At 39.8% G+C, this 27,326-nt stretch overlaps 1 protein-coding gene across 2 annotated transcripts in view; it reads left to right on the top strand.

The window, feature by feature from the left end:
• cmip (c-Maf inducing protein) overlaps positions 1-27,171 on the top strand; it is a 41,680-nt gene extending 14,509 nt beyond the window's left edge. The window contains exons 1-21 of one of the 2 annotated variants that reach the window (XM_008412546.3): positions 165-2,365; positions 2,532-2,657; positions 6,730-6,780; positions 7,569-7,730; positions 8,572-8,613; positions 8,804-8,866; positions 8,958-9,038; positions 12,360-12,463; positions 12,549-12,653; positions 14,568-15,014; positions 17,642-17,707; positions 19,699-19,725; positions 19,809-19,857; positions 19,946-20,053; positions 20,829-20,945; positions 21,184-21,324; positions 21,532-21,579; positions 21,667-21,813; positions 21,899-22,004; positions 22,080-22,150; positions 22,532-27,171. In XM_008412546.3, coding sequence (XP_008410768.1) covers positions 2,544-2,657; positions 6,730-6,780; positions 7,569-7,730; positions 8,572-8,613; positions 8,804-8,866; positions 8,958-9,038; positions 12,360-12,463; positions 12,549-12,653; positions 14,568-15,014; positions 17,642-17,707; positions 19,699-19,725; positions 19,809-19,857; positions 19,946-20,053; positions 20,829-20,945; positions 21,184-21,324; positions 21,532-21,579; positions 21,667-21,813; positions 21,899-22,004; positions 22,080-22,150; positions 22,532-22,585 — 2,103 coding nt within the window. In that variant the 5' untranslated portion in view covers positions 165-2,365; positions 2,532-2,543 and the 3' untranslated portion in view covers positions 22,586-27,171. Of the gene's footprint in view, positions 1-164; positions 2,366-2,531; positions 2,658-6,729; positions 6,781-7,568; positions 7,731-8,571; positions 8,614-8,803; positions 8,867-8,957; positions 9,039-12,359; positions 12,464-12,548; positions 12,654-14,567; positions 15,015-17,641; positions 17,708-19,698; positions 19,726-19,808; positions 19,858-19,945; positions 20,054-20,828; positions 20,946-21,183; positions 21,325-21,531; positions 21,580-21,666; positions 21,814-21,898; positions 22,005-22,079; positions 22,151-22,531 lie in introns of those variants that run through there. The other variant, XM_008412545.3, reaches the window with a different exon arrangement.
• Positions 27,172-27,326: the final 155 nt, after the last annotated feature.

The following is a 27,326-nucleotide window of genomic DNA, read 5'->3' on the forward strand; positions in this document are numbered from 1 at the left end:
TTAAAATGATGCTTCATGTGACCAAACATTTCCCAGAACATCTGCCTTATGTCCTCTCTTCCTTTTATTGTTTTTTTTTTTTTGTCTTCATCATTGCTCCGTCTGCTTCTCACGGTGGGGGAAAAGCATAACATACATCTCCATCCTCTTGTTTCTATGGCAACACAGCAGAGAGCAAAGGAGCCGAGAGTTGCAGGAGGCTCCTTCATCCCTCCTTTATGATGAAAAGCAAAGTGAAAAGAGACAGAGTAAGGGGAAAAACGAGGGCTGGGAGCAGAAAAACGGTTATGAGGAAGAGGAGGGGAGGAAGAGGAGATGGGCCGGCGCTCGCTCTTGTACAGGATGTTGTATCTATGGCAACCTCTGCTGGTTATCAGAAAATTGAAGTCCCTTCTGTTCGTTCTGCTCTGCCTTTTCAGAGACGCGGTGCCATTTATCTCCCGCTTCATATTCTGCTCTTCATCTCATTACCGAGTCGTGCGCCGCAGAAACAAAACAAAACAAAAACACAACCCGGTTCGGCGGCCTGCAGACGGAAAGACTGCAGCCGGCGTTTACTCTTCCACAGAAAATGAAACATCTCCCCTGAACCAATATTTGCCGTGGACGTGGTCTGTAATGAAAATCCTGCGCGTGGAGCCAGCCAGCGATCTATGAGCTGCAGAGGGACGTGCACATGAAGGAAGAGCGTGTTTGTTCTTCAGCGGAGGGAGGAGGAGGAGGGAGCTGTTTGCTCTATAGAGCGAGAGATGGATGCAATTAAAGAAGAGGAGCACCTGTCCGCTGGAGTCGCCGAGCCGCTTTCATGCAGCGGCCGAGGAGAGTTTCTGCGAGAAAAACATGAAAGAAGGAGAGAGAACCCAATCCAGCTGGACGGCTTTGGTCAGGGGTGTCCAAAGTGCGGCCCGGGGGCCAAGTTTGGCCCTCAAGAAGGCTACGTTCACATTGCAGCCTGATATGAAAATGGATGGAGATGCTAATTGTGCTAACGATGATAATCGCCATCATCGTTTGTCTTCATCATTGCTCCATATAGCTTGAAAATGGCAAATTTCAAGCTATATGGTTACAAGTATTACTTGTTTTCTTTCACTGTTGTATGCGATGTACAATGGCTGCTGGAAAAAAAACAAGTAGTTTGTTGGTTCAGAAACCATTTGCTGCATTCTTGTTGGTTGTGCAGGAGGCTCCACTTCTGCTTTTTAAACGTAAACGGTTTAGAAGTGCGGAAAGACATCAGTTCAATAAAGAATCATAATTCTCAGTCCTGGGAAGTCTGAATCAATTCTGAATACTGAAAAATGGGGAGCTGTATACGTTTCTAATAATTTTTTAAATATTTTTTATTATTTAAGAAAAACCCGGGCAGCTGAGGCTACATTCACACTGTGACCCAAATCCATTTTTACTCTCTGTTTCATTTCCATAAAGGATTTAGACAGTTTGGCAGACCTTCCTTTGTTTTAAATCTGGAATGATTTTCATGTCCCTTGTCTACAGAAATCTGACTGCTTTTCACTCACTGTTCAAGAATATTTTTAATATTTTTAAGCCTCACTAGTTGTTTCTTCTCCCCAGAAAAGGCAGGATTTACCATAATCAGACCAGAAAGTTTCTCCCAGTTTCACTCTGAGTCTTGACATTAGATCCACTACAGAAAATGTTCTCCTCTCTGCTCATCTCACCACTAAACTATCTTCTGCTTCCCTTTATAACTCGTTTTATGGGAACTTGGTCAGATGTAATTTACAGTTAAGCAGCTCTCTCACATCAGCACTCCTTAAAAACCCGATCGCTTCGTCTGCTGTCGTTTTCAGCGCGTCTTTGTGTCGTTCCTCCTTTGGGATCGTAAATACTAGCCCGCTCTGTGAACTCCTGGGCAGCAAAAGAAAAAAGAAAAGTAAAAGAATAACAAACAGTTAAAGAGCAGAGCAGCAGCTAAAGCTTCTGCAGATGACGTCTGCTCTGGCTTTTTGTGTTAATCTTCCATCAACAATAATTGCAAGCTAAATCATGCAGTGACGCTAATGTCTGCAGAATCAGCGGTGAATCATTTATGGCTCTTATAATAGAGCTGCCTTAACCATTTCTGTGAAACTCCTCCCATGGTTTTAGGAGGGAGAGCTTGGTTTCCTTGTGGTTTTGACTTGCTCTTGATATTTTTATCTGCCTGGTTCACAAACGCAAGCACACATATTTCTCTTGCGTCCGGAAACTTGTGGTAATTTGTCAGTGTTTCTGTAATCTTTGGGACGGCCTGGGATCGTCGCTTCCCGCTCCCCCTCAGTTCAGTTGGTTTTTCCACCTGGTTTCTGCATGTGAACACAGCATCACTGGCTGATTACGCCGACTAAAGTACCTGCAGGTTAGTTTGCTCAGGGCGGCTCGGGTTAGGAGATGTTTCTTTTTGTCTTTCCAGCTGACTGGCAGGAAAAACAAAAGCCTTGTTTCTGCTCTGGCTCTGCTCCAGCAGACATCTTGTACTGTAAACAACATGCAGGCTGACGCTGTTGTCTTCTTTCTGCCTGCAGCCCACCGGTTACATGGAGACGACTTTGTCCTACAGCTCCATAGAGGACCTGCAGCTCCTCTCCTGGGACAACGCTCCCAAGTACTGCATCCAGCTCAGCATCCCTGGAGGCACCATCCTGCTGCAGGTGATTCACACACACCAGGAGGATGGAAATCGGGTGTTTGAACCTGCAGAACCTGACGTCAGCTACCTCTGTAGCAAAAAGTAACATCGAAAACATCCATAAAGACTCCTGATTAATCACATTACAGATAAATGAGTACAAAAATGTGAAAACATTTGCAGGCTAAATCATGCAATGACGCTAATGTCTGCAGAATCAGCAGTGATAAGCACAAAGATCTGGATAAAGTATTACTTATCTGTGTCAAATTTGCAAACTCAGAAAGTTTTTACTCCTTTTTTTCTATCTACAGTGGCCCAACATGCCTCTGTGAACAAATCTATGGAAAAAAAAATCAAATTTAAATGATATAAAAAAAGAAATAATTAATAATCACCATTAATAATAATATACATGTAGGCAGAAATGGAAAATGGATAATAAATCATAAAAACTATACAGAATAGTGACATTTTTTAAATCTATCTAGCTAGTTATGTTGCTAGATTTTTAAAAAGGACTTGAAAACCCTGAGGATACTGAGCAAAACGTCCCTCTTTACTAAATATAAACAAAAATGTAGTTTTGTCAGATTTCTGTTGTCGTTGTCAAAGACCGTGAGCTAGCAAGCTATCTAAAACCTGTAATTTAATAACATTAAACTCTCATCCTGCTCCTTCTGGAGACATTTTAATCAGGGACAGGAATAAACACATTAAATTTGATTTAAATGTATTTAATAACTTGGCAGTAAAAAGGGTTTTGAACTGAGAATGTTGCTTATTTTGTCGATCACATGGTTTTCAATTAAAATGCGATTAATTTATTACAAACCCTGGAATTACCTCAATAAAACATTTAATTCCACCACTGATTTTTATGTTTACCAGTGTCCTGAAGAGCTGCTGGGCTGACATTAGCATTTCTCCTCTCTGTTTTCATACGACTTGTTGATAATTGGTTATGATCTTGGAGAGATCTGGCAAAGTCTCATACACACGACCTCAAAAACTAAAAACAAAACCCACTGAGGGAGACACTTGGTGACTTCGACAAGGTGTTGGACGACCTCAGAGATTCATGGCAGCCTTAAAGACAGCAGGGTTGATTGACCACAGAGATGCTTGACACCAGATGACTGGAATGACTGTAACGTCTTTGTTTTTATCTGTAGCCATTTATGTTCCCCGCTTCTATTCATGGTAATTGTCTTTCCAGTAGGTCTGGACAATAAATCAATAATAATATGAGATCAATATCAGCAGATATATATTCAGTCTATAGAATATTCACTGAACTCCAGAACTGCACAGCATTATGGGAGTTGTAGGCAGAGGAAACACTGTAGCTACTCAACCTCTCGCGGCGAGCTAAGCTAGCTAGGTTGGTGGCTTCAGCTCACTCACTCTTTGGTTACCTAGCAACAACTGGAGTAACTTACAGCAGCAGCAGTTTAAGCCACTGCTTAAAAATTAAAAATACAACAAACAATGAAGTAAAAACCAGGCTGGCAATATTTCAGATATTTAAAACAAAAACATGGTAAATAAATATTGAATTTGCCAAGTATTCAGCAGCACCCTGAGACATTTTTTCAGCCGTATCGTTCAACTCTACTTTCTGGTCTTTCTGCTGAGTCGTTTTCTGTTCCTGTTTTTTGTTTTTTGAGATTGTCTTTAGCTGTTTGTGGTATTTTGAATCATCATTCCTAGAAGCGTTTCATTGTCCTGACACGGTTTTCTTCCCCTGAACTCAGCAGCAGCTCTCACACGGCGCTGGACACACTGTTCCCGCTCGGCCGTCCATAACACGGACCATTTCTTTCTCTAAACACACACCGCGCCCTTGCTGCTCCTGTCTTTTTTTCTTTTTCTTTTTTTGACAGCAGTCAGTCGGCTTGAAGTCACCAAACATGACTCTGTTTGTGTTGAGGAGTGCAAAACGCGCAGGAAACGGGTGAAATGACTCCTCCATTGCGTCGCAGCAACAGTTCCGCTTTCCGCGGCGTCGAAGACGAGTGTGATTTAGAGACGCTAATGAGTTATTTACGGCCCCGCCGGCTGTGTAAACACTGGCTGGTCGAAGCAGGCGTGTCTCGGTCAGAGGTGAAGCTCGGAGGATCGTCGTTAAACGGGCAGATTTATGTCTCGCTGCAGGTTGATCCAGGTCTGCTGTGGATGCTGCAGCTTTGTTTCACACAGGAAACCTCGTGTCTTTGTCTTGCATTCTTATTTGTTCACATGACGCTACGGACTCTGATGTCTTTGGTTTGGATTTTATCTGCCAAGTAGAGCTTTTGTTCCGTTTTTTGGGTGCATTATGTATTCAACCCCTTTTGAGTGAATACTTTGCAGAACAAAGTTCATCGCGGTTTCAGCTGGAAGATAAACAGCTGAAACTGAAAGTTATGCAAAACAGCTGAAGATGATCTGATCTGATCGGATGGAGAGCAGCGAGCAGCAGCTTTCAGTTCTTCCCACAGATTCTCAACTGCTTTTAGTTATGGAGTTTGACTAGGCCATTTGTATGCTTTCATCTCAACAATACTTTATCTAGACTTGTCACAAAAACTAATTTTGCTTGGAGACAAATTGTCTCAGTAGTTATTGCGATAAACAATCACACGTTGTTTCGAAGTAATGCATTAAACAATGGCGTATTAATACAAGTTCACCCTGAAGTGGAAGACATTTTAAATATCCAACATGAAACACGACAATCCAGAGAGAAAATGAAAACCACACACAACCAAAACCACAAATAAAATAATTACAAAGTCTCTGAAACAAAGCTTTCAAAAAGGATCATCGAAATGGAAATGGTCAAACTTAGTTTAATTCATCATGCTATTTATTGATTACTAACTTATTTCAACAGGCTTAGATGTATAGTATATAAATCCACACTGTAAAAACACAAAATCTTACCAAGTATTGTTGGTCTAGTTTTTAGTGAATGTTAGTTTTGTCTTATTTTGAGAGCATTAACTTACAAATAACATTTCAGAGAGATTTTAGAGCTTGTTTTATAATAATTCCTAGTAACACTTTATTTGAAGGGGTGTGAATAAGACTGACATGACGCCGTCATAAACATGACATAACATCTGTCATGAACATAAAGGAGTCTTTATTAATGTTTATGCCAGTTGTCATGAAGTGTCATTCGGTAAATAATGATACTTTTAATGCAAAGTTGCATTAAAAGTCCATTAAAAATGTCAACTTTGCATGATTTTGTAAATTATGATAATTTAATGCAAAGTTGGCATAAAGAAGTCATTCATAAAGATTCCTTCATGTTCATGACAGGTGTTATGTCATGTTTATGACAGTGTCGTGTCAGTCTTATGCACACCCCTTCAAATAAAGTGTTACCTAATTGGTCAATGTTGATGAAAAATGATTAGTTCCACTGGCAGATTATTTCATGTCAGACATTTTTGCCACGTTATAAATAATCTGCCAGTGGAACTTGCATATATTTAATCAATATTAAGGAATTATTATAAAACAATCTCATATTTCTAGGAGATTGTATCCAACATATTTGCAGTAGAAACTGGACCAAAAATACTTGGTAAGGTTTTCTTTTTGCAGTGCGTTGTCCATTTCCGTCTTTATTATAGGTCTTAAATTTATTATGATCTTAAAAAGTTTTTGAGTTTGAGCTGAAAAAACCCTTTAAGTTTCCATTTAAAGCTGGACAGAGAGATGTTGGAGTAGGGGATAAGACCTTTGGAAGAGATAGTTTGGACTTCCTCCTCCTTCTCTCTCTGCTCCTTTTCAGCTTCTCTGGAATTTGGGGTCAAAGTTCAGGCATTATATGAGCTTTGGACACCCTGATCAGCTGCTCCAAATAGACAAGAAAGGATAAATAACTTGCTGCCACGGTTACGCATCATAGCCAATGTGCAAAAAGTGATAAAAAGAGGAAGAGCAAACGCCAAACAGTAACGCCTCAAACCAAAACAATGAACAAGAGTGTAGAAAAAGAACAAATGAGGTTGATGAAGACCATCAGTTTTAGTCATTTCCATGTGAATCTAAAGGTTTTTGTTTATTTGGACCTCTTTGTCTCCGTGTCGCTGCAGGCTGCCAACAGCTACCTGAGGGACCAGTGGTTTCACTCCCTGCAGTGGAAGGTGAGCTTTCTGTTCGTCTTTAACTATTAATTCATCAGTTTGGTTACAGAGCTCCTCACTCGCAGACTCATTCAGGAAAAGGTTCTGCTGCTGTTGCTCAGCTTGTCACCGATCTGACCTGTAGAACCCGCCGACACCTGAAGCCGACACCGTCGCTTCCTGTGCTGCGAATTTATAATCCAAGTGTGTCCAGAGGTCCAAACATGAGGGAAATAAATCAAATATTGGATGCAATCCTGCTTTTCTTTTTGATTTACACATTTTGAGTAGTTTTGATCAATGGTTCTCCAACTTTTCTGATGGTTTTTCAAGTTAAATCTGTAAAAATAACAGTTCAACAGTCAGAAAATTTGTTTGTTTTGTGGAAGAGGATTAGGGACCCCTGCAAAAAATTACTTTAATCTCACAGTTATGACTTTAATCTTCTGAGATCAACAGTCAGAATTCTTCTTTTTCTCAGAATTCAAAGTTTTTCATCAGAATTTTCAAGGTTTTTTCCTGAGAAATTTAATTATTTTTCTTTGAATTCTGAATTTTTCTCTGAATTCTGAGGAAAAAAGCCAGAATTGTCAGAAATAATTCTTTTTTTTCTTTCTTTTTTAATGGCCCCAATCCTCTTCCATATTTAACCAACAAGAAAATTCAGAACATTTCCATTTAAAGCTGGACTAAAATCAAAGAATTACAAAGAAGAACTTCATACGACCTCCACAGGGCTTGGAAACCTCCAGGCAGGTCTTTCCATACAGCAGCTCTTCCTTTCCTCTGATTGGATATTTCTCCTGCAGAAAAAGATCTACAAATACCGTAAAGTCCTGAACAACCCGAGCCGCTGGGACGTGGTGCTGAAGGAGATCCGAGCGCTGGTGGACATGGCTCTGACCTCCCCGCTGCAGGACGAATCCATCCACCAGGCCCCGCTGCACATCATCTCCACCCTGCTGGCAGAGGCACGTCTCTCCCTCCTGCACACTCAGGCATTCGCTGAGTGCAGTTTGCTGCTCTGTCGCTTCTTTTAGCATGGGCTTAAATATTTGTGCATAGATTTTAGAACAGGAGCTGCGGTTTGGATGCAGATCCTTTTCTGTTTTCAATCTTTGTTTCTTCGTCCTCTGGTCTTTTTTTACACAACAACTAATTCCTCTGGTTGGCTGCACTGCAAAAACACAAAATTTGTCCAGTTTCTTGTGCAAATATATTATTACATTTGAAATAAGACAAAACTAATTTACAAGTAACTTAAAAATTCCTTAATATTGATGAAAAAGTACTAGATCCACTGTCAGATTATTTCAGTTATAACAAAACATTTTTTCATGTTATAAGTGAAATATTTGCCCATTAATATTAAGAAATGATTGACTGAAAATGAGCTACTTTATGTTGCTGAAAAGTTATTTCTAAGTTAGTTTTGTCTTATTTCAAGTGTAATAAGCCGAAGGTGTCCAAAGTGTGGCCTGAGGGCCATTTGTGGCCCCTGGCATGATTTTGTTTGGCCGCTAACGACAAGATAAGAACCGTAAAAAGTTTGGGCAATAAAACGGGAAACAATTGATGACACAAACAATTTGGAAATTATCTGAAGAGTTTTCATGTTTTTGTTCTTTACTGATACACGGATTTAATAAAAATAAAAATAAAAAGTTTATTATTGAGCAGGTAAACAAAAAAATCAACAATAAACTAATTTTGAATTTTTATCTTAATAAATTTTGATGAAATTCTCCAGTTTTGTTAGCTTAGCTCCAGTAGTTTCCTGTGTTGACAGTTTTCGTTTCTTCCTGTCTGCAGAACTCGAACCTGAGCGCTCAGGATCACGAGAACATCATCGTGGTGAGTTTCCAGGTGAAGCCTCTCCAGCTTCCCGCCATTTTGCCCTTTGACCCCCTGGATATCGACCCCTGCAGTGTTTCTGAGCGCCCGTGTTGTTTGTGCAGCTCACCTGATCCTGCGGCCTGGCGCCCTGCCCAGGTAAATAGCAGATAGCATATGGAAATATTTATCTGCCTATGCTCTTTTGCAGGCAATCGCTCCGCTTTTGGAAAACAACCACCCGCCGCCCGACCTGTGCGAGTTCTTCTGTAAGGTGAGATGAGCAGCAGCAGCGCTTCGCTCAGCTGTTGAACTCTGCAGATTCAGGATTTTAAAAAACGTCTTTCTTGTCCTGCGTGTTGCAGCATTGTCGGGAGCGGCCGCGCTCCATGGTTGTGATCGAAGTTTTCACGCCTGTGGTCCAGAGAATCCTCAAACACAACATGGTGAGAAACCATGAAAAGGCCCTAAAATTCAGGATTTTTTTTTTGTTTTGTTTTAAATCAGTGAACCTGGAAACCTGGAAACCTTTTATCAGCTGCAGATTCTCAGCAGTGAAAACCACTTCCTGTCCCGGCGTGGTTCCACCCTGCCCAGTTCCTTTATGGGATGGCAGACTGGTAGCCGGCTTGTTTCCATTAGAAGCTCCCTGACGCTTTATCCCAGTGTTTCACAATGTAGGGGCCGCGGCCCCCTGAGTGGACGCGAGGGAGCTGTGTGGGGTCCTCAGATAATTGGAGCAAAGATGAGAAAGAAAAGTTAAAAAAAAAAAAAGAATCCCATAATTTTTTATTTATTTTTTTAAGGTTTTGTTGGCTCTAGTGGCCTTTATTTGAAAGTAGTTCGACAGGAAGTGGGGGTAATGCGAGAGGGGAAAGACATGCGGCAAATGTAACCAGGCTGGGAATCGAACCTGCAACCAGAGGATCAAGGCCTCAATACGTGGGTCATGCTTTGCCCCTGCGCCACCACAGCACCCAGAATCCCATGATTTAATCTTAAAATTTTCACTACAATTTTTGTTTTACAGTCATATGAAAAAGTTTGGGCATCCATATTAATCTTAATAATTTTTATTTCTAAATATTTGGGTGTTTGCAACAGCTATTTCAGTTTGATACAACCAATAACTGACGGACACAGTAATATTTCAGTATTGAAATGAGGTTTATTGGACTAACAGAAAATATGCATCAAAACAAAATTTGACAGGTGCAAAAATTTGAGTGTCCTTATTTGAATACTCCTAACTACTTTTCACTGACTTACTGAAGCACAAAATTGGTTTGGTAACCTCATTAAGCTTTGATCTCCATAGCCAGGTGTAGCCAATCATGAGAAAAGGTATTTAATGTGGCCAAATCCAAGTTGTTCTCCTGTTTGAATCTCCTATGAAGAGCGGCATCATGGGCACCTCAAAACAACTCAAATGATCTGAAAACAAAGATTGTTCAGCATAGTTGTTTAGGGGAAAGATACAAAAAGTTGTCTCAGAGATTTAACCAGTTTCCACTGTGAGGAGCATAGTAAGGAAATGGAAGACCACTGGGACGGTTCTTGTTAAGCCCAGAAGTGGCAGGCCAAGAAAAATATCACAGAGGCAGAGAAGAAGAATGGTGAGAACCGTCGAGGACAACCCACAGACCACCTCCAAAGACCTGCAGCATCATCTTGCTGCAGATGGCGTCACTGTGCATCGTTCAACAATTCAGCGCACTTTGCACAAGGAGAAGCTGTTTGGGAGAGTGATGCAAAAGAAGCCGTTTCTGCAAGCACGCCACAAACGGAGCCGCTTGAGGCTCTGTTTGTGAAGTCAGCTTCATTTTGGAATAAGGTCCTGTGTACTGATGAAACAAAGATGGAGTTGTTTGGTCATAAAAAGAGCCATTATGCATGGAGGCAAAAAACACATTATTCAAAGAAAAACACTTGCTACCCACTGTCAAGTTTGGTGGAAGTTCCATCATGCTGTGGGGCTGTGTGGCCAGTGCCGGCACTGGGAGTCTTGTTAAAGTTGAAGGTCGCATGGATTCCACTCAATATCAACAGATTCTTTAGAATAATGTTCAAGAATCTGTTACAAAGTGGAAGTTACACCGGGGATGGATATTTCAGCAAGACAGTGATCCAAAGCACCGCTCCAAATCTACTCAGGCATTCATGCAGAGGAACAATTACAATGTTCTGGATGGCCATCCAGTCCCCAGACCTGAATATCATTCAACATCTGTGGGATGATTTGAAGCAGGCTGTCCGTGCTCGACGACCATCAAACTGAACTGACCTGGAATTGTTTTGTAAAGAGGAATGGTCAAAAATACCTTCATCCAGGATCCAGGAACTCATTAAAAGCTACAGGAAGCAACTAGACGCTGTTATTTTTGAAAAGCAGGATCTACTAAATATTAATGTTCCTTTTCTGTTGAGGTGCCCATACTTTTGCACCTGTCAAATTTTGTGTTAATGCGTACTGCACCTTTTTTTTAAGTCCAATAAACCTCATTTCAGTACTGAAATATTACTGCGTCCATCAGTTATTGGTTGTATTAAACCGAAAGAGCTGTTGCAAACACCCAAATATTTAGAGATAAAAATAAATAAGATTAATAGGGGTGCCCAAACTTTTTCATATGACTAAGTTTTTAAATGAAATATAAGTTATGAAAGTCATAATATTACAACTTTATTCATAAAATATTGTGACTATATTCTTGAAAAAATATGACTATTCTCATAATTTTCTGACTTTATTATTATGTTATTTCAACTTTTTTTATGGTTTTATTCTCATAATGTTGTGACTTTATTCTCGTACTTTTGTGATTTTTATTCTTTGTAATATAACTTTATTTAGTTATTTTGACTATTTTCATATGTTTATTCTCACAGTTTTGACTTTATTTTCTTAATTTTATGACTGTATTTTTGAAATATTTTGACTTTATTGTTAATACCTTTATTCTCGCAATATTTTGACTTTGTCATATTATTTCAACATTATTCCTGTACGACCTTATTCTCATAATTTAATGACTTTATCTTCATAATTTAACGACTTTATTCTCATAATCTAACGACTTTATTCTCATAATCTAACGACTTTATCTTCATAATTTAACGACTTTATTCTCATAATCTAACGACTTTATTCTCATAATCTAACGACTTTATCTTCATAATTTAACGACTTTATTCTCATAATTTAACGACTTTATTCTCATAATTTAACGACTTTATTCTCATAATTTAACGACTTTATCCTCATAATTTAACGACTTTATCCTCATAATTTAACGACTTTTTTCTCATAATTTAACGACCTTATCCTCATAATTTAACGACTTTATTCTCATAATTTAACGACTTTATCCTCATAATTTAACGACTTTATCTTCATAATTTAATGACTTTATCCTCATAATTTAACGACTTTATTCTCATAATTTAACGACTTTATTCTCATAATTTAACGACTTTATTCTCATAATTTAATGACTTTATCTTCATAATTTAATGACTTTATCCTCATAATTTAATGACTTTATCCTCATAATTTAATGACTTTATCCTCATAATTTAACGACTTTATCCTCATAATTTAACAACTTTATTCTCATAATTTAACGACCTTATCCTCATAATTTAACGACCTTATCCTCATAATTTAACGACCTTATCCTCATAATTTAATTACTTTATTTTTAGTTTTCTCTCAGTAAGGCCATAAGACTTGGCAATCCTCAAACTTTGTGTTTTTATTCTGGCAGGATTTCGGGAAGTGCCCTCGGCTTCGTCTCTTCACTCAGGAGTACATTCTGGCTCTGAACGAGCTGAACGGCGGGATGGAGGTGGTTAAGAAGTTTATCCACAGGTGAGCGAGCTTCTCTGAGCGTCTCGGAGCGTTTAGACGTGATTCCACCTGCAGAATCTCTGGATAAAACGTGTTTGTGTTGCAGCATGCACGGCCCGACGGGGCAGTGCCCTCACCCCCGTGTGCTGCCCAACCTGGTGGCCGTCTGCCTGGCGGCCATCTACTCCTGCTACGAAGAGTTCATCAACAGGTCAGTCATTTCCTGAAATCATGCTGCTTTTCCACTAGAAATCTGCTTCACTTGTAAAGCTAATTACCACCTTTTATAACCGGTAGCTGTGCACTGAATGGCTCTCCGGACTGTTTGGGGGTAACCCCGTTTGTAATCTCACATTTTATGATCCGAGTGTTTAGCTAGAGCTGTTGATCCAGAGGAGCCGTGGCGTTGTTTGCCTCCATGTTTCCATTGATTAGACAAACCCCAGGCTGGTAATTTCCCACATCTTGCAGCTCTAATATGAAGGAAACGGGACAAACAGTCATTTCCAGTTGTTACCAGGAAGGCAGCCCATAATCGGATCGGTCATCAAACCCACATTATGCCATTTATAGCCCTAAACTAATTTGCAGCATCCCGCAGCACCACAGAAATACACAAGCAATTATAGGAGAAACAAATAAATGGAAAATAATTAAATATATTGCATGATCATTGGACTGTGGAGAAAACCCTGAGGTTTTTTATGAGAGCTGCTGTTAGTGGGTTTTTCTTGTCAACAAACTCTTTATTGAGCTTTATTAAATTTAATTTGTTATACAAATGAAACAAGCGTTTTATATCCTGTAAAAAAAAAAAGAACTGTTGGAGCGATCTGTTTTTAGTAAATTTTATTTTCTCAGATGGATTTTAATTTTACAGAATCAGAAGTCACATTTCATCACCTTACAGAGTTATTTTTTTTGCCAAAAGTGGTGTTTTCTGTTTAAAACATCTTTTGTAAAGAGAGAGGTGGTGATTTTTTGGGGAAAATTACAATTTGAGGTTTGCCATAATTCATGTAAGAAAAGACGGAAAAGAAAGATTTTAGGTCTATTCGATATATAGTAGAACATGGTGGTGGCAGCATCATACTGTGGGGGTTTTATTCAGCAGGGGCACCTGATCAGAGCTAAATACTGGACCTAAAAAAGCATCCAGAGCTAAAGTAGGAAGGTTTAGATCGAAAAATAGGCATGTTTTAGAATGGTCTAGTCAAAGTCGAGACTTAAATCCAATTGAAAATCTGTGACAATAATTTAAAATTGGCTTTCTTGGACATTCTCAACCAGTGGGGTCCAAACATTTTTTTATGTGGGCCAAAAAAAATTTAATTTTTATAAACTAAAATCACAGAAAATATTTGTTTTTTTTTATCTACTCAACAATTAACTAAGGATGAACTGTTTTAATAAAAAAAAAAAAAAAAGTTTTTAGAAATTGTAGTTTTGTGATAATTTATTTAATGTTTGAACACCTTTACTCTAAACCCAATCTGACTGAGCTGGAGTCATTTTGCAAAAAATAAACAATAAACAATGAGTCAAACTGTTAGGTTCTACGACCCGTTGCTGTTTGAGTGAAATAAAACGAAAACGTCACCGAATGGAAACACACCGGCTTGTTTACCCTCCGTTTGACCTCTTTCCAGGAATTTATGTCTGGGTGGTTCCGGTTGTTTCCTTTTGGGTCTTTATTACCTTCGACCCCAAAGCTTCTCTTCTCCCAGAGCTTCCGTTGCCATGGGAACCGTCGCCGTGGCAGCCATTTCTCCAGACTCCGTTTACATCTCTCTTGCCCTCTTATCTCATTTCCGCCTTTACCATGTGCTGGAAAGTTTGACTCGGCGTCATTTTGTTTTTGTTTGTTTTGTTCGTATGTGGCATGTATAAACTTCATCACGGCTCGGTTCCGATCCAGTTCTAGCAAGATACAGGAGCTTGTTTTTGATCGATAATTCCCCAATGTTGATAAACTGGCTGGTTATTTTACACTTGTAACAAGACAATTCTCCCAGGTATTTAGAGGAAAAATCTGCCAATGGAATAAGTATTTCTGTAAAAAGTGAGCGTCAGCCTGCTGTTTGGACGCAGCCGTGATGGTTTGTGATGCTTCTCCCACCTGCAGCAGAGACAACTCTCCCAGCCTGAAGGAGATCAGGAACGGCTGCCAGCAGCAAAACGACCGCAAGCCGCCGATGCCGCTCCGGCTGCTGCGACCAGAACCGCCGACGCCGCCTCCCTCCACCATCCTGCCTCTCTCCAGCGCCCCCCAGCCGTCTCCACCCGTCCCCGCTAACCCGGCGACTCCGTCCATCCCCATCTCGTCCCCGACGCCCTGCCTGCCGCTCTCCCCTCCGCCCTCCATCGTCAACTCCAGCGAGATCCTGGTGGAGCTGGAGCGGAACAACAACACGGCCAACGCCAAGCGGAAGGGCGGGCCTGCAGGGGGCGACAGCGAGCCGAACCTCATCGACTGCCTGCTGGTCAGCCCGGCTGTGAACACGCTGTCCATCCAGCTGCCGGCGCAGGCCGACCGAGTGCTGGGCTGCTTCGCCCTCATCCTCAAGATGCTGTGAGTTCACACGACAGGCTCCACTGGAACAAAATGTAATTTGCAGTTTTCAAAGTTTCAAAATATTAAAAGCTTAGAGCTGAATGAGATTTTAGTGAGATGATAAAAAACCCAGCGCTGGTTGGAGCTCCACTGTTCAGCCTAGCATAGCAGCAGAAACGGCATTCAAAGTTCAGCTCACACAAACTTGGACTTTACTCGGCTGAATTGATTCACAGTTTTTGCTCAATCACAGTTTAAGTTCGATGGACTTTTTGCAGATTTTTCCCACAGAATGTTCAGCTTAGATTGATGACGTTACATCTAGAGTCTGACTCTGCGATTTGTTTTTCTTTAAACTGCCTTCATGCTCACAGTTTCGTCTCCACATTAGCAGTTTATACATCAAATCGTTGGTGTTTTTCTCTCCTTTCACCCAGTGTGACTCCCACCGTTGTAGGACTTACAGTTTTTGTTTGTCAAATTACCCCAAACTGCAGAGTACACACCCAAACTCTCATTCACTCCCATTAGAGTTCTGATTTTTGTCTATCCAGACTGGAGCTGAGGGCTCAGTTTAACCCGTCTTATCTTCTACATAAAGCATTGTTCACACTTATAATTTTACATGCGAGCCCATCAGAAAGTTCTGACCCTGTTGGGTCAGAATTATTTCTATTGTTGGGCATATTTTGTTACACAGTAACAGTTTGTTCAGGGCTTCAACTCATTTCTCCCTGCCTCCTGTGAAAGGCGGCAATCGCCATGGAAACAAAAGATTTGGAATTCAATCTCTGGTTTCCATGGCGACTGTGGCCTCACGGAGTAATTTCTTCTTTAATATGTTATCAGACTTCCTGGAACTCTACACTCAAAAGTTCTCAGAAAATTATATCTGAAGTATGATTTTTATTTATTTATATATTTTTTGTACTTTGTCCCTTTTGAGAGGGACTTTCTGACGCATACGTAAGTTTCTTACGTATGCGTCAGAAACTCGCATACGTAAGTATGCGAGTTTCTGACGCAACAAAAGACCTTCTGAATGCGAAGTACGCTAATATGTTCTTGTGTGCTTGTACTCGACATGTTCGGCTGAAAGTTCGTTCTTGCTTATTTGGTGCAGAAGTTCTGCTATCGGAACAGAACGTAGCTGGTAATGTTGCCACTCAGCAAAGACCATACCATACCAACTTTATTTATAAAGCACTTTAAAACAACCACAGCTGATACAAAGTGCTGTACATTAAAACACAACATAACAATAAAAAAATAAAAAACTCTTAATTTAAAACTAGATCCCGCTGGAGTTGAAAGTCAAGTAAAATAGATGGGTTTTAAGACGAGCTTTAAAAGATGTATGATTTTCTTTATCTTGACCTTTTCTAATTTATGTGAGTTTTTGACGCAGGAATTGGCCTTTTTTAGTACCAAAAGACAAAAATACATTCCTGAGTGGCAAGTAGAGTTGAAAGTTTTTTTCGACAGTTGAAGATCTTTCCCACAGTTTCAATAAATGTTCCAGTTTTAGTTGGTAATGGGATTATTTTCACATCTATAATGGATAATAAAATAACAAAATATTTGATGCCAAATAAATATAATTAAGAAATGTCAATACCACGTAGAAATCTTTAAAAAAAAAATGGGCTAAAATGTATTGACTATAGAAAAACATTACTAACAAAATAATGTTTTACAATATAATGTTTTTTTAGACTCATCTGTGAAACATGATTATCAACTAAAACATGAAAACCTTCCATTATCCCTTAAGTTAAGGATCCATAATATGAGAATAAAGTGATAAAATTTTGAGAATAAAGTCGCAATAATATGAGAATAAAGACATACGAGAATAAAATCAAAACGGTGAGAATAGTCATAATAATGAGCCATAAATATTTTTGAAAAATAACGTCAGAATATTACGAAAATAGTCATAACATTACTTTATTCTGATATTATTTAATATTAAAGCTTTGTACAAAAACGAGGTTTTCTCGTAATTTTATTTTATTTTTTACGTTTTCTTGGCGCTAATACTCAGAAACAGCATAGAGGCTCATTCTAGTGGGCGGAGCCTGAGGAAGCTGACCAATCAGAGCAGACTTCTGTCTTTGGAGTAAAAAGCTCATTTTAAACTCCTGCTTCACTTTGTAAACATTTCAGGTGAACTGAACACTGAGCTGTTAAATTGGCATCATGTTAAAATCTCTGTCATCCACACACACTAACTGGAAACACACACACACACACACACACTAGCGCTTCCTTTTAGTGATAAATGCTTTCAACAAACCGGTCAGTGTCCCAGTTAGAGAAAGGCGAGTATGTGAGCCGCCCTGGCTGGCTGATCGCTGCTGATTACAGGGTGAAAGTGGAGCGGCGGCGGGTTGTAGACTAAGCTGGCAAGCTTAAAAAGCAACAGTGTTTGTAGAGTTGTAGCATTTGTGACAAAGCCGGAGTTACTTAATCTGTGTAATCTGAGGCTGCAAGAGCTTCTGTTACATCAGCACAACTGTTAATCTGCGTCATCGCGGCGCTGCTCGGGTTTCACTGTCTGCTGTCTTTTTTTTTTTTTAAATGCTCCGGGCCTCTTTGCATTGTCCTCATGGATTTCTTGCTTTTCTTTTGTGATTTTTCAGGTCGGACTACGATGACTGGAGACCGGCTCTGGCCAGTCTGCTGCAGCCCATCCCGTTCCCGAAAGAGTGAGTGCTCGCATCCTCACTTCCTGCTCTCACCCAGAAAGATGCAGACCTCAGGAGTCAAAGACTTCTGAATGAAATCAGCAAGGAGACGCCTCTGTTTGTTTTCAAGCAACTTGCAAAACCACCTTTTAGAAGAAATGACTCTCCAGTTGAGGTCTGGACTTTGATTAGGCCATTAAAACACCTTGCCTCTTGTTTTCAGCCATTTTACTATATTCTGCTTTCAAATGAGGTTAAACCATCAACCCTCCTCTACCGTGCCTGATAACTCATGCTAGGTGTTCATGTTGTGTTTCATGGTTGGCAGAACTAACTTTTTATTTAGTGGAACTAATGTTTAGGTTTAGTGATTTAGTGTTAGTGCAACTAGCGTTTTAGTTAACAGTACTAATGTTTATGATTAGTGCTTTAGGGTTAGTGCAACTAGTTTTTAAGTTGGCAGTCCCCACCACTGATAGCACCATATTTAATGCAGTTATTCTAGTTTAGTGTCGTTGTAGGAAGGAATTGAATTGTTGTAAATCCAAATCTTTAATATTTCTGATTTGGCGTCAGATCCTGTCACATTAGTTTCCCTCTGACACCAGCAGTGCAGCCGTGACCTAACCTGCCATGTTGTGCATTCTGGCTCCAGTCGCTGTGGAGGTAGCCGTGTTTCTGAGAGGCTCCTGCGGGGGCCGGCTTCCTGACGTAGGTGTGTGAAGCAGCGGTCCCAGCCTTCCTGCCCCCAGAGAGCCTGCTGTTATTGGACAGAAGCAGCCCAGAGCTGTTGTTGGCTGGAGCACCCAGAGCTTCATTAGGGTTGACTGGTGAACGTTTTGTTGTTTCTCCAACGCTGGGACGCACCTGCTTCTCACCTGCACCACTGCTGCCCCGTTGGCGCTTTAGGCGTCGTTGGGAAGGGCAACAAGCTGAAAATCAAATGAGTCATCTTGGCCACGCATGAGGAGAGGGTTGATTTATCCGACTGAGTGGCTGAAACGACAAAAACCCAAAGTCAGCATGTCAAACATAAAGGTTCATGATAGGAAAACAACTGGGCTGCAGACACATGGCACAACACAACACAACACAACATGGCAGCTGGTCTCAAAAGACTTCTGGAAAAATATAGTTTAAAAAAAATAGAGATGTTTGGCAATGATGCACAGAAGCTGCTGTGCATGATGGAGGAGGCTCCTGGTTGGGGCAGCTTGCAGTCACTGACACAGCAATAAATTCAAACACAGCAGTAAATCTACAATAGAATAGATCTGAAATGATTAATCATGATTAATTTATTACTTCAATAATCATCAACTAATTTAGTAATCGATTAATCGTTAACTGGAGTATTCTGTGTCTTTTTTTTCTCTTTCAAAACCTCTGAGGCCTTTGGTAGAGTGTTGACAGTTTGAATTTCAAACAAGAAAATCTGGTTTTCTGCAAGAAAACTAATTCTTAAACAATCAGATTAATTGTGATTATTAAATTATTGAAATGGTTGTCAGCTAAAGTGCAGAGCTTTTTTTTTTTTGCATTTTAGCCCATAAAATGTTTATTTTTCTAATTTAAAAATGAATTTAATTATTTGTGTACACTGTTTTTAGAATTTTAAATATTTTCTAACATAAATTTGTGATTAAATAAAAAATCTGCAGAATATGCCAATTTGTAATCGATTAATCGATTGCTAAAATAATCAGTAGCGGCAGCCCTACAACAGAATGACTAAAAAAAAACTCAAGAGGTTACAATGGCCTAGTTAAAGCCCAGAAATCAGCCTGTTTGAAGTGCTGCGAGTTGACAGCAGCTCAGACTGCAATAACAAAGTGATACAGAAACCTTCACTAATTTCCTCTAGAGGACAATTAACTCTCAGCAGTCGGAAAATATAACGAGCTTGTTGCTCTCCTGAAACCTGTGAACTTGTGTCATCAGCGTCTCATCACCGCTGCTGAAACAAAAAGCTCTCCTGTTTCTCACATCTCTCTCCGTTCTCCTCCCTGCAGGGCTCTGGCTCATGCCAAATTCACAAAGTAAGTGTCTGAAAGTAGAAATGTATGCAAAGCCGACTCTGTGGCTTCATCTCGGCCTGACGCTTGTTCCTCTGTCTGCACAGGGAGCTGAAATACGTCATCCAGAGGTTTGCAGAGGATCCCAGGCAGGAGGTGAGTGGCTGCTCGAGAGAGAGAGAGAGAGAGAAAGAGAGAGAGAGAGAGAGAAAAATAGCAACATCTGTGTTTCTGTGGTCTTCAGGTTCACTCCTGCCTGCTCAGCGTTCGCTCAGGCAAAGATGGCTGGTTCCAGCTCTACAGCCCCGGGGGCGTGGCCTGTGACGACGACGGCGAGCTGTTTGCTAGCATGGTGAGGCCATCACTCCGAAGGCTAAAAACGAATGCTAATATTAGCGTCATGAAGGCTGTTTTGTTTTTTATTTTTATCGCCACTACAGACCAGGATTCTGTGTCTTTTATAAAGCTTGAATTAAATTGGACAACATCTTTGCAGACCCCACACATCCTGGACACAAAATGTTTAGACTTTTATCTTCAGGTCAGCGCTGCACAGCACGAGTTACTAAAACCTGCTGCCACAGAGACAATTCTATCGCTGTCCTCCTCTTTTGTAAAGACAATGCAAATACATTCACATATTTATTGATCATATTAAAGTGTTTTCATTAAGAGCAAAGTGAAACCAAGTTTGTGTGCAGAAACCTGGCGAAGATGAAAGCTAATTCTCTTCTTTGTTTTTCTAAGTTAATTTCTCCATAAGTAAATATTTACATATTTATTTTTGTTTTGCCTTTTTTATATTTAAAGCATTTTCATGAATATCAAAGTAGAATCAAGTCCAAATTCATTATTTATGTGCACAAACTTGGCAAAAAAAGCCCATTTTCTCTTTTATTTCTCTGAATGAATTTTGTTTCCAAGTGGAATAATTTTCTGCAAGGGCTCCATTTTGTGCCCTAAAGCACAGCTACTCATGCAGAAGTTGGATGCTTCCCTCGTGGTGAGGAACTGTTGACAGTAGTTTTATGACTAAAATGCATTGATTTTTTAACTTTGTCGCCTGTTTTCCATGTTATTGTTGATGTTTTCCCATTGAAATGAGCCAATCTCCCTCTCTCCTGCAGGTCCACATCTTGATGGGTTCCTGCTACAAAACCAAGAAGTTCCTCCTCTCTCTGGCTGAGAACAAGTTGGGTCCCTGCATGCTGCTGGCCCTGCGAGGGAACCAGACCATGGTCGAGGTCAGAATATGATTTTTACACTTTTTTTAGATGCTTAAACTCCAGATCAATGCTGAAATTCAACCTTTGACCTCCTGGGATGGTCATGGAAGAGGAGTGATTTTTATTCATCTCTTTTCTTTGAAAATCCACCAGAATCTTTTTTTTTTTCTAAGTGTGTATCTGCATCAGCCAAAAGCACTGAAACCTACTGAGACAAAAGCCATTAGTTTTACAGATCTTGTCTTTGTGTTCTCAGATTTTGTGTCTGATGCTGGAGTACAACATCATCGAGAACAAAGACACGCAGCTGCAGATCATCTCCACCCTGCAGAGCACGCAGGTGGGCTTCCGCATGTACGAGCAGCTCTGCGACCGTCAGCGGGAGCTCAAGGAGCTGGTGAGTTTCTCCTCCTCTGAAAGCTGCATGTCTTTAATAATTAATTTAGTGTGCTAAATGTCTGCAAAGCTAGGTAAAGCACTAAACAAAAGATTAGCTCGGCTATTAGCAGATTAGTGTGCCTACTACTGGTTTTCTGTGCTTTAAAAAAGAAACTTATCCTGTGTATTCCTTACAACTCTAACTTTTCCTTTTTGTTCTCTTCAGCAAAGAAAAGGAGGTCCCACCCGGCTGACTCTGCCCTCCAAGTCCACGGTTAGTTCACCCTCAGTCTGTTAAATCAACTCTCCTTCCTGGCTGACAGACAATAAAAACATGTGCTTTGTCTCTTCCTCACTGCAGGATGCAGATCTGGCCCGCCTGCTGAGTTCAGGCTCCTTCGGGAACTTGGAGAACTTGAGCCTGGCCTTCACCAACGTCACCAGTGCCTGCGCGGAGCAGCTCATCAAGCTGCCATCACTCAAACAGCTCAACCTCTGGTCCACTCAGGTCTGCAGTCGCTGCGACGCGAAACAAACCGGAGGCTGACGAAGCTGTGAAATGACTCACCTGTGGTTTGTTTTGTGCTCCGCAGTTCGGGGATGCAGGACTGAGGTTGTTATCCGAGCATCTGGCCTGCCTTCAGGTCCTGAACCTGTGTGAGACGCCAGTCACCGACGCCGGCCTGCTGGCTCTGAGCTGTAAGAGATCGCTCACTGATAAATCTTCTGAAGCGCTAGCAGCCGTAGCTGACGGAGCTGCTTTTTGTGTTTCAGCCATGAAGAGCCTGTGCAGCCTGAACATGAACAGCACCAAGCTCACAGCCGACACGTACGAAGACCTCAAGGTAACTCCCAGCAGCTGGAGCAGAAGTTACATGTGGAGAACCCCAAGGTTCAATCCTTGGATCCCTTCTCTTTATCTAATCCTGTTGTTTTTGTTTTAAAGTTCTGAAGCACAAAATCACTTTGTTCACTTAAAAAAACAAGACCCTGATAAATTATTTTTTTAACTTTTTCCACCTTCAACGTGACAAATTTACTGGTTGCAAATGTGCATACCTTAGTCACATGTGGAGTACCCCAAGGTTCAGTCCCTGGAACCCCTCTTATTTAACATCTTCATGCTCTAACTTTGAACTGCCTTGTTGCTGAAAAGTGCTTTACTAATAAACTTGACTTAATAAAATAACAATCAGCAGATTTTAAGTCTTGTTTTCTCTCTGCAGGCCAAACTGCCCAACCTGAAGGACGTTGATGTCCGGTACACAGAGGCCTGGTGATCCGCCACAGCCTCCTGCCCCATCCATGGTCACACACACACACACACCACCATCAATTGCATCGACCAGAACCTCAGCGCCTCTCCGCCAGCCAGCTATGGAGGAGATTTCTTCAGCTTCAACCACTTCAGGGTGCAGCCGTGAAGGAAAGGTCAACATTTCTCCGTGGATGTTTCATCCCTCTTTTTTTAGGATCTGTTTTAGTCAGACTGCACAGGGACCGCACCCTTTCATCCGTCCTTCGCCCTAAATGGTCTCTGAGTTTTGAGGCTTCCTGTGATGAACGCTGGAGACGTTCAGGTGTTGTGTCCGAAACCGTTTCCCCTCTAAGACGAGTTCCTCCCACCAGTTCTGACCTCATGTCACGTCAGTAGCCCCACGTTGCATTCAAATACACCTCGTATTCTAGATAATCTTGATTAAAATTAATCTAAAATCAGATAATCAAACTTTAATATCATGAAATGCCACCAGACTTAATCAGCACTTTCTAAATATTTATCATGAATTTGTTTTATTAATAATTTTTTAAAAATGGAGACAGAAATAAAATTTTGTAAAATTTAACTACAAAGAAAAATAAAACATTACCAATTTAAAAAATATATATTTTAAACGTTATTTTCAAAAGGTACTTTTGAATCTTGAAGCCATGACTCAAATTTATAGAATGTGATTATATTGGAAAGGGTCAGCTTTGAGTTTTATATTTTGTATCCAGAAGTTTAGATTATCATGTTGAATTTAATTTTATTAGATTTATCTAATAAAAATTATGTATAACACTGTTGATATCTGACCAGATCTGGAGGGACCCTGGCCCCTGTCAGCCCCCATCTAGGACCACCCATGGTCCAGATGGTCTTCAGTCCCTGAATAATTCTGCTTCTGGCTCTTTTGTCCAGGTCACAAAAATGCATAATTTAAAAATTTGTCATGTAATTCTGGATCAAGGTTATGGGCCAAGCCATGAAGAAAAGACATTACGACCTGGAAAGGGCTTTTCTCTAGTTTATGACACCACCATGGGATTCAAGGCCACTCCTAAAACAGACTCTACAGCTCTATGCTGTTTTTAAATCTACGAATATAATAATAAATGTTAAACTGTTGCACTTTTAGCTTCAGTCGTATGGAGATAAAATCACGGTAGGGCTGGAAGATTTTTTGACATCAATAGATGTTTGGCTCCCTTTTTTTTCTTAAAATAACAAATAACAGAACATATTTTCTATAATCTCTTCTGTGACTTGTGCACCTGAGTATTGGAGCCAAGCTATAAAAATGTATTGTTTAATTTCGAGAATATAGTCATAATATCAGCAGAATAAAGACACAATTTTACCACAATATGTTGTAAAATTACACCAAAAAAAAGTTGTTTTAATGAGAAAAAAATATTTTGGTTCTCGAAATCTAACGTAACCAGTTCAGCAAGTCTTCCTTTGAAACAAACAGTTCTTCGCACAATCATTTCAAAGTTCTGCTACTGATGATAATTTGATGCCAATAGCAAAGTATAACTTCAAAAGACGCTCATCATTCCTCATTTTATGTTTTCGTATAGGAGTTATAAAATTACTACTTTTTAACATTAGGACTTTGTTATGGCTAAAGTATGAGTTTATTCTCATATTACTTTGCCTTTCTTATTATACAACTGTGGTCTTGTAATATTATGACTTTATTTTTCGTAAATAAATAAACAATCTTAGCTTGGCCCCAAGTTAAAAATCTAAATAAATTGAAACTGTAAAACATTTGTCAAAACAAGCTGGCGGTTCTGTGCGTACCAACATCAAAATCCAGATTTTTCCAAGAATTTAATCTTCGAAAAACAAAAAAATCTATTAAAGGATCACATTTTTATCAAGAACCGCCTTTAGTGTAGCTTTAATGGTGTTGAATTTGCATTTACTGGTGGAGAAACTAATTTTGCAGCGGAAACTTTGTTCGGCACAATAGCCGTTAGTCTCCGAACCGATCCATGATGTAGCTCCCTGAACGGACCGACCGAACTCTATCGGAGTCAGGACCTTTCAGTTTTTCCTAAAAAAAGACTACTCCTAATGTCCGTCACACGGAAAAAAGGAAAACTGAGTTTTTTATTATCTTGAATTAACATATTTTTCCAGATTTGGGAGTGGATGCGTTCGTGTTCCGCTTGTTTTCGGGAGGGAAAACATGGCGGCTGCTGTTTCTTTTCTTTCTTTTTTTTTTGTTTCGTTTGTATCTGGACGGAAGAGGAAAACCACTAAATTCCGAGTGACGTCATGTTGAGTCCTCTTGGACATTTTTTGGCTCTGGAAACAAACTGTTGTAGGACAATTTTGCCAAGAAAAAAAAAAACAAAAAACTAACTTCTATATCCAGCCAACTTTCAGTCGCACTGTTCCGACTTTGAAGAGAGAAAACGATCCGGACGGATTCATTCGTGTAAATATTGGATCGGAGCAGTTGTTTGCTACATTCCCTCGGAACCAACATTTTGAACTTTTTGTTCCCCTCCGGTATCAAACACACGTCGGACGTCCTCTTATCTGGTTAATTTATTGGCGTCAACCTGCCGACCGCTCCCACAGGACAGGACGTTTTGTTTCCTATTTATTTGGTGCCATCGAGGCTGTCTGTTCCGACCCGTAACGATCCGAAAGGTTCGGGTCCGGTTGTCCTGTACATACCGGTGTACATAATCGTCTTTTTGGAGTCCTTTTCCTCCTCTTCATCCCCCTTTTTCTTCTCTAAGCCTCATTTCAGCTGCAGGCTGTGTTGCCTTCATCTTAACGTTTGTTTGTGGTTGTTTTCCTTGTTTTTTTTGTTTTATTTTTTCACACAAAGTGCACTGTAACCCTAAAAAAGGAAATGTTTTTAATGCATATTATTTTAACGGTTTCCAGCTCTCCTCTGATGATTTAATCACTTTAATCAGAGTCTTGTTTCCTGTGTTGTTGCTCTAGTTTTTTTTTTTTTTGCACGTATGCGTTGCTGCATCATCTAATATTTTTTTTGTAATTTCTATTTTATATATAAATATATAAAAAGGTTTGTAAAATCTGATAAGGGGCGGGGGTTTGATCACTTATCTCCCAAAACGAACGACTGAAACGGAGGGATTTGATCCCCCAAAAGGCCAGTTCAAGGGGGGTTGATGAAAGCCGATTTGACCGTAGCTGAGCTTTATTCGTTTAAATGTGGCCATTTTTTTAAATATAAAACAATAATAATAATGCACATATTTCTCGTTTTTCTTAAAGAATGTTGTTCAGATAATCATATCAGAGGTGGGACCCAGTGGTTCCACATTAGCAGCTCGGATTTTACTGCTTTAGTTCATCCTTTAACACTTTTTCACTTTTATTGGAGCAGTTTATGTGGGCAGGTAAGAGGGAGATGAAGAAAATAATGTTTATTTAATTCTTTAACTTTGCTGATGCTGCCAGGAGCTAGTTAGGCTGAAAGATTAAAAAAACGCAACAAAATTATCCTTTTACGTAGCTTTAAATGCAACATTTCATGTAATATGAAGCTATAACACAAAGAGGAAACGAGTTTGTAATTTTCTGTCTTGATGTAGAGAAAAGTTTAAACAGATTTTTAGAAAAATTTGATTTAAAAACACGCAAATCCTGTTATGCGGCACTACCACGTTGTGACCAGCAAGGGGCGCTGATTCCCCAGTAACAAGAACACAGGGGAATCGGTGAAAATAAGCAGTCATAATCAATAAATTAGAATATTTATTCAATCAGCAGCTCCATAATTAAATGAAACACATTATATAGACTATTTGCACACTGATTGACATTTTTCAAGCCTTTATGTTGATGATTTTTCTGCTTACAGCTAATGGAAACGCATTACATTCTAGGATATTGCATCAAACAAAAACAATTTTAAAACAAAAATATGCTGTTAATATAACGTATATTGAAGGTTATTTTAGAAATCTGATAAGTTCATATTTAAATTCATTGAATATGACTTTAAGGTGATTTCCCAGCCTAATAGATGTTCGAATGATGCACTTTCTCACCTAACTGGCTCCTGGTTTTGGTTCCCAACATGCAGGCATGAGCCGGATCTCCCAGAACCGCTCCTGTGAACAAGTGGGCCCTTCTGGGCCGTAGCGTGTCGAGGTTTCAGTGTTTAATGGTTGAATAGAGACTCCTCTCCTGTTTCGTCTCTGTATCCTGTGGAGCTTCGTCCTCATTTCTTCTGCCGTCTGTTTTTTTTTTTTCCTTTGTATTGTTTTAGGCAATCTGTCGAGTTTCTACACACGTCTGTGTCAAATCTCATCAGATTGTGAGGAAGAAAAGCAGCCAGATGTGGCACAACCTGAAAAATCAGACTGAAAGTTTTTTTGTTTGCAGCTGGAAAAGTGGCGCCCATCACGTTTCTCTCTTTTTCAGTCGCATTGATCTGCTTTTCCTGCTGGGTTATTATTATTATTACTGTTATCAATTATTATTATTGCTGCTGCTGCTCTGTGGCTGTTGTAATAAAAATACAAAGGCTCTTTGACAGGAAAAATAACTATGATGTGAAATAATTTCAATCAAAAATAAAATGTCTGTGAATATGTTTCAGCTGACCGAGTCATGTGGGTTTTCTTATTAGGATTTTAAGAAATACATTTATTTTAGGAAAACAATGCAAAAATTCAGCTTTTTTTTTTTTAGACTAGCAAAAACCAGAAACTGAAATACTTTTTGTCGAAAGAAAAATTTCAAAAGTAAAATAC

This window comes from Poecilia reticulata, chromosome 6 (assembly GCF_904066995.2).
Source record: "Poecilia reticulata chromosome 6, P_reticulata-male-v2, whole genome shotgun sequence".
Taxonomy (NCBI): Eukaryota; Metazoa; Chordata; class Actinopteri; order Cyprinodontiformes; family Poeciliidae; genus Poecilia; species Poecilia reticulata.